The sequence below is a fragment of the Cherax quadricarinatus genome, chromosome 10 (genome assembly GCF_038502225.1).
Source record: "Cherax quadricarinatus isolate ZL_2023a chromosome 10, ASM3850222v1, whole genome shotgun sequence".
Lineage (NCBI taxonomy): Eukaryota > Metazoa > Arthropoda > Malacostraca > Decapoda > Parastacidae > Cherax > Cherax quadricarinatus.
The window spans coordinates 2,334,678-2,346,820 of NC_091301.1; the positions used below are offsets into that span (position 1 = coordinate 2,334,678).

Consider the following 12,143-nt stretch of genomic DNA (forward strand, 5'->3'; position numbering starts at 1 on the left):
TCACCTCTCTCTTCCCTGATGCTTCTATTCTCCTTGTATCCCATCTGCCTTTTACTCTCAGTGTAGCTACAACTAAAAAGTGATCTGATATATCTGTGGCCCCTCTATAAACATGTACATCCTGAAGTCTACTCAACAGTCTTTTATCTACCAATACATAATCCAACAAACTACTGTCATTTCGCCCTACATCATATCTTGTATACTTATTTATCCTCTTTTTCCTAAAATATGTATTACCTATAACTAAACCCCTTTCTATACAAAGTTCAATCAAAGGGCTCCAATTATCATTTACACCTGGCACCCCAAACTTCCCTACCACACCCTCTCTAAAAGTTTCTCCTACTTTAGCATTTAGGTCCCCTACCACAATTACTCTCTCACTTGGTTCAAAGGCTCCTATACATTCACTTAACATCTCCCAAAATCTCTCTCTCTCCTCTACATTCCTCTCTTCTCCAGGTGCATACACGCTTATTATGACCCACTTTTCGCATCCAACCTTTACTTTAATCCGCATAATTCTTGAATTTACACATTCATATTCTCTTTTCTCCTTCCATAACTGATCCTTCAACATTACTGCTACCCCTTCCTTTGCTCTAACTCTCTCAGATACTCCAGATTTAATCCCATTTATTTCCCCCCACCGAAACTCCCCTACCCCCTTCAGCTTTGTTTCGCTTAGGGCCAGGACATCCAACTTCTTTTCATTCATAACATCAGCAATCATCTGTTTCTTGTCATCCGCACTACATCCACGCACATTCAAACATCCCAGTTTTATAAAGTTTTTCTTCTTCTCTTTTTTAGTAAATGTCTACAGGAGAAGGGGTTACTAGCCCATTGCTCCCGGCATTTTAGTCGCCTCATAAGACACGCATGGCTTACGGAGGAAAGATTCTTTTCCACTTCCCCATGGACAATAGAAGAAATAAAGAAGAACAAGAGCTATTTAGAAAAAGGAGAAAAACCTAGATGTATGTATACGTATATATATGCATGTGCGTGTCTGTGAAGTGTGACCAAAGTGTAAGTAGGAGTAGCAAGATATCCCTGTTATCTAGCGTGTTTATGAGACAGAAAAAGAAACCAGCAATCCTACCATCATGCAAAACAGTTACAGGTTTCTGTTTCACAGTCATCTGGCAGGACGGTAGTACTTCCCTGGGTGGTTGCTGTCTACCAACCTACTGTGTGTGTATATATATATATATATATATATAATCTTTCCTCCGTAAGCCATGCGTGTCGTATGAGGCGACTAAAATGCCGGGAGCAATGGGCTAGTAACCCCTTCTCCTGTATACATTTACTAAAAAAGAGAAGAAGAAAAACTTTAAAAAACTGGGTTGTTTAAATGTGCGTGGATGTAGTGCGGATGACAAGAAACAGATGATTGCTGATGTTATGAATGAAAAGAAGTTGGATGTCCTGGCTCTAAGCGAAACAAAGCTGAAGGGGGTAGGAGAGTTTCAGTGGGGGGAAATAAATGGGATTAAATCTGGAGTATCTGAGAGAGTTAGAGCAAAGGAAGGGGTAGCAGTAATGTTAAATGATCAGTTATGGAAGGAGAAAAGAGAATATGAATGTGTAAATTCGAGAATTATGTGGATTAAAGTAAAGGTTGGATGCGAGAAGTGGGTCATAATAAGCGTGTATGCACCTGGAGAAGAGAGGAATGCAGAGGAGAGAGAGAGATTTTGGGAGATGTTAAGTGAATGTATAGGAGCCTTTGAACCAAGTGAGAGAGTAATTGTGGTAGGGGACCTGAATGCTAAAGTAGGAGAAACTTTTAGAGAGGGTGTGGTAGGTAAGTTTGGGGTGCCAGGTGTAAATGATAATGGGAGCCCTTTGATTGAACTTTGTATAGAAAGGGGTTTAGTTATAGGTAATACATATTTTAAGAAAAAGAGGATAAATAAGTATACACGATATGATGTAGGGCGAAATGACAGTAGTTTGTTGGATTATGTATTAGTAGATAAAAGACTGTTGAGTAGACTTCAGGATGTACATGTTTATCGAGGGGCCACAGATATATCAGATCACTTTCTAGTTGTAGCTACACTGAGAGTAAAAGGTAGATGGGATACAAGGAGAATAGAAGCATCAGGGAAGAGAGAGGTGAAGGTTTATAAACTAAAAGAGGAGGCAGTTAGGGTAAGATATAAACAGCTATTGGAGGATAGATGGGCTAATGAGAGCATAGGCAATGGGGTCGAAGAGGAATGGGGTAGGTTTAAAAATGTAGTGTTAGAGTGTTCAGCAGAAGTTTGTGGTTACAGGAAAGTGGGTGCAGGAGGGAAGAGGAGCGATTGGTGGAATGATGATGTAAAGAGAGTAGTAAGGGAGAAAAAGTTAGCATATGAGAAGTTTTTACAAAGTAGAAGTGATGCAAGGAGGGAAGAGTATATGGAGAAAAAGAGAGAGGTTAAGAGAGTGGTGAAGCAATGTAAAAAGAGAGCAAATGAGAGAGTGGGTGAGCTGTTATCAACAAATTTTGTTGAAAATAAGAAAAAGTTTTGGAGTGAGATTAACAAGTTAAGGAAGCCTAGAGAACAAATGGATTTGTCAGTTAAAAATAGGAGAGGAGAGTTATTAAATGGAGAGTTAGAGGTATTGGGAAGATGGAGGGAATATTTTGAGGAATTGTTAAATGTTGATGAAGATAGGGAAGCTGTGATTTCGTGTATAGGGCAAGGAGGAATAACATCTTGTAGGAGTGAGGAAGAGCCAGTTGTGAGTGTGGGGGAAGTTCGTGAGGCAGTAGGTAAAATGAAAGGGGGTAAGGCAGCCGGGATTGATGGGATAAAGATAGAAATGTTAAAAGCAGGTGGGGATATAGTTTTGGAGTGGTTGGTGCAATTATTTAATAAATGTATGGAAGAGGGTAAGGTACCTAGGGATTGGCAGAGAGCATGCATAGTTCCTTTGTATAAAGGCAAAGGGGATAAAAGAGAGTGCAAAAATTATAGGGGGATAAGTCTGTTGAGTGTACCTGGTAAAGTGTATGGTAGAGTTATAATTGAAAGAATTAAGAGTAAGACGGAGAATAGGATAGCAGATGAACAAGGAGGCTTTAGGAAAGGTAGGGGGTGTGTGGACCAGGTGTTTACAGTGAAACATATAAGTGAACAGTATTTAGATAAGGCTAAAGAGGTCTTTGTGGCATTTATGGATTTGGAAAAGGCGTATGACAGGGTGGATAGGGGGGCAATGTGGCAGATGCTGCAAGTGTATGGTGTAGGAGGTAGGTTACTGAAAGCAGTGAAGAGTTTTTACGAGGATAGTGAGGCTCAAGTTAGAGTATGTAGAAAAGAGGGAAATTTTTTCCCAGTAAAAGTAGGCCTTAGACAAGGATGTGTGATGTCACCGTGGTTGTTTAATATATTTATAGATGGGGTTGTAAGAGAAGTAAATGCGAGGGTCTTGGCAAGAGGCGTGGAGTTAAAAGATAAAGAATCACACACAGGGTGGGAGTTGTCACAGCTGCTCTTTGCTGATGACACTGTGCTCTTGGGAGATTCTGAAGAGAAGCTGCAGAGATTGGTGGATGAATTTGGTAGGGTGTGCAAAAGAAAAAAATTAAAGGTGAATACAGGAAAGAGTAAGGTTATGAGGATAACAAAAAGATTAGGTGATGAAAGATTGAATATCAGATTGGAGGGAGAGAGTATGGAGGAGGTGAACGTATTCAGATATTTGGGAGTGGACGTGTCAGCGGATGGGTCTATGAAAGATGAGGTGAATCATAGAATTGATGAGGGAAAAAGAGTGAGTGGTGCACTTAGGAGTCTGTGGAGACAGAGAACTTTGTCCTTGGAGGCAAAGAGGGGAATGTATGAGAGTATAGTTTTACCAACGCTCTTATATGGGTGTGAAGCATGGGTGATGAATGTTGCAGCGAGGAGAAGGCTGGAGGCAGTGGAGATGTCATGTCTGAGGGCAATGTGTGGTGTGAATATAATGCAGAGAATTCGTAGTTTGGAAGTTAGGAGGAGGTGCGGGATTACCAAAACTGTTGTCCAGAGGGCTGAGGAAGGGTTGTTGAGGTGGTTCGGACATGTAGAGAGAATGGAGCGAAACAGAATAACTTCAAGAGTGTATCAGTCTGTAGTGGAAGGAAGGCGGGGTAGGGGTCGGCCTAGGAAGGGTTGGAGGGAGGGGGTAAAGGAGGTTTTGTGTGCGAGGGGCTTGGACTTCCAGCAGGCATGCGTGAGCGTGTTTGATAGGAGTGAATGGAGACAAATGGTTTTTAATACTTGACGTGCTGTTGGAGTGTGAGCAAAGTAACATTTATGAAGGGATTCAGGGAAACCGGCAGGCCGGACTTGAGTCCTGGAGATGGGAAGTACAGTGCCTGCACTCTGAAGGAGGGGTGTTAATGTTGCAGTTTAAAAACTGTAGTGTAAAGCACCCTTCTGGCAAGACAGTGATGGAGTGAATGATGGTGAAAGTTTTTCTTTTTCGGGCCACCCTGCCTTGGTGGGAATCGGCCAGTGTGATAATAAAAATAATAAATATATATATTTATTTATTTATTTATTTATTTATTTATTTAAATTACAGTTTAGAAACAGTATTAATTATGAACTTTTTTTTTGTGCATGAAGAATGAAAACAGAGGAGATAGAGGAGCTCTCAGCCATTAATGAGGCTCGCCTGGATGCTACAGAGACTTCCCATAGAGATGTTGTGGCAAAACTCTATGAGAATAATACAACTATTCAGGCAAATTATTCAAAGTAAGTTTAATTTATTAAGAGTAGAATGAATGTAAACAAACAGCCTCCCATGGGGGTCAGTGTATATCATTGCTCAGTTTTTCTTTTCATCGCCCCATCTCACCTCTGGATATTTATCATAGCATTCAAACAAAGTGCAGGTGACACTGGTGAAGCAAGGAAGAAAATTAAGCATGAAACTAACACCAAACACTAGTGCTGCTGCATCACTGCGATAACGTTAGTGTTTGGTGTTAGAGAATCAATGATTCATTGAATTTGAAACAATGAGATAAACATATAGGCTTGTGCAATGAGTAATCTTCAATTTGACACAGTGAAAAGACTGAGGAATAGGTCATTACAGCTAAATAAAACAGAAAATTTTCTGAATGTTTGGATTGAAAAGCAAACAAAGAAAGGTGTTCCACTTAATGGCCTTATTATTAGGGGGAAAAAACTTGATCATAATATGAAACAGTGTGTGAGGAGAATGAACAGCTTAAAAAAATTTGCACATTTAGTGTTGGATGATTTAACCAGTTTAGGATGTGCAATGAGCTGTATAAAGAATTGCAGGGTAAAACAAACCAGTGGTATATCCCAGAATACCTGAGCACTCCACTACAACAGTCACCAGATGAAACTGCATCAACATTCCAAGATCCCCAACCTTCATCACATGAAACCCAACCACCAGTCTTAGCTCGGTAGGGCCACAACCACTGTCTTCACTCACTTCAAGATGTTAAGCATCAGCAACCCAGCTTGAAGGAGAGTAACAAATATTAATAGAGCCATTTCACAATCTGAACCTCACTAGAGTTCAGAAAATATAATGTTTTGAAGCATTATAACTTAAAAAAGAACTTTATGGGTCTTTGGAGGTATGAGGAACTCAGCCCTATTTTTCCCACATGTTTTTTTCACTCTAAATTGTGCAAATTACTGATAGTGTAGTTTTTAGGAATGCAACCTAAGTAAATTATGAATGTCCACTGTAGTATCAAGGAAAAAATATGTACTGTAGAGTTTTCATGCTGGACTGAAATGTGGACTTTGGTCATTGTAGGAATTAAGAATTGCCTATTTATTGGGTAAACACATGCTTAATTATTGTCCTGTATTTTAAATATAATTGAATTTCAACATTATGAGCTACAGTAAATAGTGATTTAAACATGAGTATAGACGTTTATAAGTCTACCCTTACCTCATTAATAAGATCAGTGGAAAGTTTGAGAGAGACAAAGTCGGGCTGTAACACCCTTTTTCATGTTACATTTCCTTGGTGCAGTCATAAGGGGACATATTTGGCTTAATCTTTTACATATATTTACTTGTTTCTTTTTTATGTACCAGTACCACATTACACTCCATTTCTGTAATAATAGCATTGCAGTCACTAGCTTTGTTTACAAAGTATTTCTGTATTATACACTTAGCAAAGATTTAACATACATCGAGCTCCACATTTTTTCACACGAGAGTGATAAGGACTTGTGAGGGATGAAATGTAGTGTGGGATTATGGCATATGATGATAATATCCTTGCTCAGAATCCTCTCTGTAATTATATAGTAGTTTATAATGCAATAGCTATCATATCTTGTAGATATGCAGTACATTTAATTTTAATTCATTAGTGAATATCTTAGGAAACAAAAAAAATCTCCTTTGTTTTTAAGTGGTGTGAAGATAGAGGTATTTTATGATGTACTCTTTTGTGACTTGGACTAGGAAGCCAGTGGAAGGCCTTGGTCAAGAGACCAAAAGCTTCACTTACTAGGTCATCATATGACTAAGACCTGTGTTAGGGGAAATTTTTTCTTTTCTCCTGATTAAGAAAAAAGTATCACCATCATGAGTGATTTGTTTGTGGATATATTAGGCATTACCAGTATAGTCCCATAATGTCTTGTATTATAAATTGACATGTTTCAGGCTAGAGTCTCATGTTTCTGCCCAGAAGTTGGAATATGAAGAGAGAATATCAGATTTAACTCGTCGCTTACAAGAACTTCAAGAAAAAAATCGGCAGCTTACAAATTCCTTGCATGAAGCCAACACCAGTTTATCTGTTACCAAGGATGTTGCTTCTCAGTACAAAGACAGGTATGTGTCTGGTACTCATGTCTGACTTTACACTAGGTGTATACCTGGAGAGTTTTTCAGGGGTCACCGCCCCTGGCCCGGTCTGAGACCAGCCCTTGTGGTGGATCAGGTGTCAAGTCTCACACTGTTTAATATTCATGTTTAGTTTGTCACTAGCTGTCTAGTACTGTATTCATATTTGATTTTATACTAGTTGTCTAGTCTAGGACTCCTGCTTAGTTTTACTCTAGCTGTCTAGTACTTGTATAAACTTATACTACATTTTCGTGCAAATAAAATCATAAAATAATTACTGACAGGTATAAGACACTATAGGTATGCAGTACATAGGAATGTTATTACAAAGTCCATATTATGCATAACATTTTAGGCAAGACTTAATTTCATACCATTTTTTATAGTTAATTTATTAAAAGATGCACAGGACAGTATCAGCTGCTTAAGATTCAACACCCGAGAAAATTTCAGTCTGTCAAAGGGATGATGAAGACCTAGTGATATTGCTAAATTTGCTTTAAAGAAATGTATTCCAACCCTGAACCTACGATCAAGGATAAATCACTTAGCAATAATTAGTTTCACAGGTCTTGTTATGTAGGCTAAGACTGGTGTAGAATGTTGGTAGTGGGAGTGGTGTACAATGCTGGTAGCAGGAGTGGTGTAGAATGTTGGCAGTGGGAGTGGTATAGAATGTTGGTAGTGGAAGTTGTAGTGTGGAATATTGGTAGTGGTAGTGTAGAATGTTAGTAGTGGGAGTGGTAATGTAGAAAGGTGGGAGTGGTAGTGTAGAATGATGGTAGTGGGAGTGGCAGTGTAGAATGATGGTAGTGGAAGTGGTATAGAATGTTGGTAGTGGGAGTGGTGTAGAATGTTGGTAGTGGGAGTGGTGTAGAATGTTGGTAGTGAGAGTGGTAGAGTAGAATGTTGGTAGTGGGAGTGGTAGTGTAGAATGTTGGTAATGGGAGTGGTAGTATAGAATGTTGGTAGTGGGAGTGGTAGTATAGAATGTTGGTAGTGGGAGTGGTAGTGTAGATTGTTGGTAATGGGAGTGGTAGTATAGAATGTTGGTAGTGGGAGTGGTGGTAGAATGTTGGTAGTGAGAGTGGTAGTGTAGAATGTTGGTAATGGGAGTGGTAGTGTAGAATGTTGGTAGTGGGAGTGGTAGTGTAGAATGTTGGTAGTGGGAGTGATAGTGTAGAGGAGTTAACAGGAATTAATAAAGGGGATGTAAATAGCATGCTAAAAATATCTAGCATAGACAGGACTCAAGGCAATGGATTGAAGTTGGAAAAATTCAGAAAGGTGGGAGTGGTAGTGTAGAATGTTAGTAGTGGGAGTGGTAGTGTAGAATGGTGGGAGTGGTAGTGTAGAATGTTGGTAGTGGGAGTGGCAGTGTAGAATGATGGTAGTGGAAGTGGTATAGAATGTTGGTAGTGGGAGTGGTGTAGAATGTTGGTAGTGGGAGTGGTGTAGAATGTTGGTAATGGGAGTGGTAGTGTAGAATGTTGGTAGTGGGAGTGGTAGTGTAGAATGTTGGTAGTGGGAGTGGTAGTGTAGAGAAGTTAACAGGAATTAATAAAGGGGATGTAAATAGAATGCTAAAAATATCTAGCATAGACAGGACTCAAGGCAATGGATTGAAGTTGGAAAAATTCAGATTCAGGAAAGATATAGGAAAGCAATGGTTGGGTAATAGAGTTGTGGATGAGTGGAACAAACTCCCGAGTACCATCATAGAAGCTAAGACGTTGTGTAGTTTTAAAAATAGGTTGGATAAATACATAAGTGGGTGTGGGGTGGGTGTGAGTTGGACCTGACTAGCTTGTGCTACTAGGTCAGATGCTGTGCATCTGACCTAGTAGCACAAGTAGAATGTGACTGGGCCAGTAGGCCTGCTGCAATGTTCCTTCTTATGTTCTTATGAGTGATAGTGTAGAATGTTGGGAGTGGGAGTGTAGAATATATGTAGTGGAAGGGTACAGAATTCAATAATATTTCTCTTCATCTCTCTTTTTGTTATCTTTCTCTCTTCATCTACATAAATTTTTTCCCATCCATTTTGTGATCATAAGAAACATATAGTTTATTTTCTCAAACCTTTTTTTTTTAACTTGGATGTATATGAAAAATGCTGTCATGGATCGAGTCATGCTCACTTATAGGAAGCAAAGAGTGTGCATCAATGGGGTTAAATCTGAGTGGGGATCTGTAACAAGTGGCATTCCACAGGGATCAGTTTTAGCCCATTGTTGTTTATAATATATATATAAACGGTTATACTTCAGATTTATACATCATTAGTAAGGCCTCACCTAGATTATGAAGCCCAGTTCTGGTCTCCATATTACAGAATGGACATAAATTCGTTAGAAAACATTCAGCATAGAATGACTAAATTAATACATAGCATTTGAAATCTTCCTTATGAAGAAAGATTGAAGACCCTTAAATTACATTCACTTGTTAGATGAGGGGAGACATGATTGTTACTGGGATGGATTGTAAAGGACCTGCCTAGTATGGGCCACCAGGCCTGCTGCAGTGTTCCTCCTTTCTTATGTTCTTATATCTTGTTCCTTTCCAGGATAGGTGAAGTAGAAGACCGCCTTCATGCAGCAGAAATTAGATTTACTACACTTAGACAGAAAAATAAATCAACTAGTGGAGTATTTGGCACCTGACATTTCACTCTGTTTATTTTGTAAGCAGTATGAAATTTTTTTATATAATTGTTGCTCTGAATGTACAGTAATTCTTTTTTACTGGCTTCATGTTAAATTGTCCTTATACCTAGATGAAACATCACTAAAGTATGTTTTCTGGCATCTCGTGAAAGGTATAGACAGTTATATGAATAAATTTTTTAGAAAACTGACTAGTTGATAAATGAGACATTTGGGTATCTTAATTCTGGAAATGTTTTGCCAGTCAGTGGCTTCTTCAGTCCAATGCAGCTTATCTGAGTAAGCTGAGTTCATGATGGACCCTGGTATCAATAAGATAGTTCTACATGACAGATAGTGAAAGGGTAAAGGATAGGGGAGTCTTGGAGCAATAAATAAACCTTGACTCCCAGTGTACTTTTCTCTTGCTGGTTGGTGCAAGTTCTACACAACATCTGATAAAACATTATCTCACAGCCACCCTCAGAAATACAGTGGTACCTCGAGTTTCAGACAGCTTTCAACTCGAACAATTATGTGAGTGTATTTTTGTAAGTGCTCTTGTAAATGTATTTTTGGGGGTCTGAAACGACTAATATAATTTACATTATTCCTTATGGGAACAAATTCGTTTGGTAACGGCACTCAAAGAGCCTTCTGGAACAAATTTAAGTTTGTAACTTGAGGTACCACTGTAATTCCTCCAGTTCTGGAGGGAATTTTTGGCAGTAGTTTGATCGGTAGATGCACTTTCACTAGTAAATTTAATATTATACAGCCAGTTGCACACTTTAAATTTGTACTACCGGCCAAAACTAAGCACGCACACTTGTTCAGGCTTTTGTACTTCATCAAAGTACAGTGCCTGCACTCTGAAGGGGGGATGGAGATATGTTGCAGTTTTTAAACTGTAATGTTAGCACGCCTCTGGCAAGACAGTAAATGACAATGCAAATGTTTCTTCTTTTTTGGGTCATCCTGCCTTGGTGGGAAATGGCCGATATGTACTTTCTCCCTTATCATGAGGAAATTTAGTGGTGTACCTTTCCTGGTTTTCTGTTTGATCCACTCGGTATTTTTTCATCTCACTTAGCTGTTGTAATTTGTATGTCATTCTTTTCAGGTTGTTACAACTTATTCTCTGTTAATCATCTGAATTGTTGGTTCATGGAGGAAAGCTAAACCCTTGGGGGTAATACAGCACCTGGGAAATGATTGACAATCAGGTTTGATCCAACAAAAAATTATAATTCTAGTTCCTTGGATCAAGAACCCCTCACCGACATCAAAGCACCTCGTTTGATGGGACTCGGTTTATGTATCGTCCATGTAGTACCCATGACATACTATTAAATTAACAGTATTCAGCTGATGACTAATACTGTAATTAAAAAATTAGAGATGCTTATTGAATAAAATATTATACACAGGTCAGAGAAACAAAATTTATTGCAGCCATTTATTATCTTCCTTAACTTCTGAACAAAAAGCCATATATAAATAGTTTAGCAAAAACTTGCAAGCTGCACATTTGAACAAGGCTCCTATGCTTCTCCTAGTGGTTATTGTGCTACATGCAAACTCTTCAAATTACACAATGCCACAAAGTTTTGATACTCAGCATATTATTACCCAAGATTTTTTGGATCAAAATGTTTTGTAGCAAACTTCTGCCACACTCGCAAAAAAAAAAAAAAATAAATACTGAATATTTAAAGAAAGTCGTGTTTGTTATATATTTCCACACTAAAATAGTATATCTATGTGTGTGTGTGTGTGTGTGTTTACTGACGTGTCACTTCACTGGTTCTCACGCAGAGAGCGAGTAGGTCATCTGAAGGAATTTGAGTTTCTCAGATGTAGCATTTGACCATTCTCCAGGAAGCAACCCACAACAGTCAACTAACACCCAGGAACCTACTTACTGCTAGGTAAACAGAGAGAACGAGTATGAGGAGACTTGCCTGTATATCTTGCCCTGCCCAGGATATGAACCCGAGATCAGTTGGTTGTGGGCTGACTGTGCTGATCACTGCACTACCGGTGTGTTTATATATATATATATATATGTCATGCCGAATACATAAAATTTGCAATTATGACTTAAATAGCAAAGCACTTATTGCCGAATAGGGGAAGCAAAAATTTGCATATGCAATGGCTTTGCAAAAATCATTCTGAACCTAAACGAAAAAAAATATATTTCATTGTGTTTGTTTATTATTAAATTATTATAAACTGGTATAAAATATATTTAGTTGGATTAGGCTTAATTAAATTGTCCTTGTTATAATAAGGTTAAGTAAGTTTCCTAAGGTTCTTTTGGTACAAAATCATTAATTTTCATATTAACATAAATTAAAAAAATATATCTTTAAATGTATAAAAGAACTCTTTAGAAAGGACTTAATTTTAAATGAGTTAGTGCTAATTGACCAGTTTTACCTATTCGACAAGTTATATATATATAATGCTTGTATGTACAGTATATTTATGTATATATGTACATGTGTATCAATATATATTTATTTATTTAACATGTAATTTATTTAAAATACTTATATAAAAATTTGGAGGCAATTTTTATATATGTATCATAATCATTATTTTACATAATCTGTAAAGTTCTAAAACA

General features: G+C 38.1%; 1 protein-coding gene across 6 annotated transcripts in view; it reads left to right on the top strand.

Annotated features, from left to right (window-relative positions):
* LOC128687880 (sodium channel and clathrin linker 1) overlaps positions 1–11,741 on the top strand; it is a 52,160-nt gene extending 40,419 nt beyond the window's left edge. For 5 of the 6 annotated variants that reach the window (XM_070083487.1, XM_070083491.1, XM_070083488.1 and 2 more), the window contains 3 exons: positions 4,620–4,751; positions 6,675–6,845; positions 9,430–11,741. In XM_070083487.1, the coding sequence (XP_069939588.1) occupies positions 4,620–4,751; positions 6,675–6,845; positions 9,430–9,526 (400 nt within the window). In that variant the 3' untranslated portion in view covers positions 9,527–11,741. The remainder of the gene's footprint in view (positions 1–4,619; positions 4,752–6,674; positions 6,846–9,429) is intronic. The other variant, XM_070083489.1, reaches the window with a different exon arrangement.
* Positions 11,742–12,143: the final 402 nt, after the last annotated feature.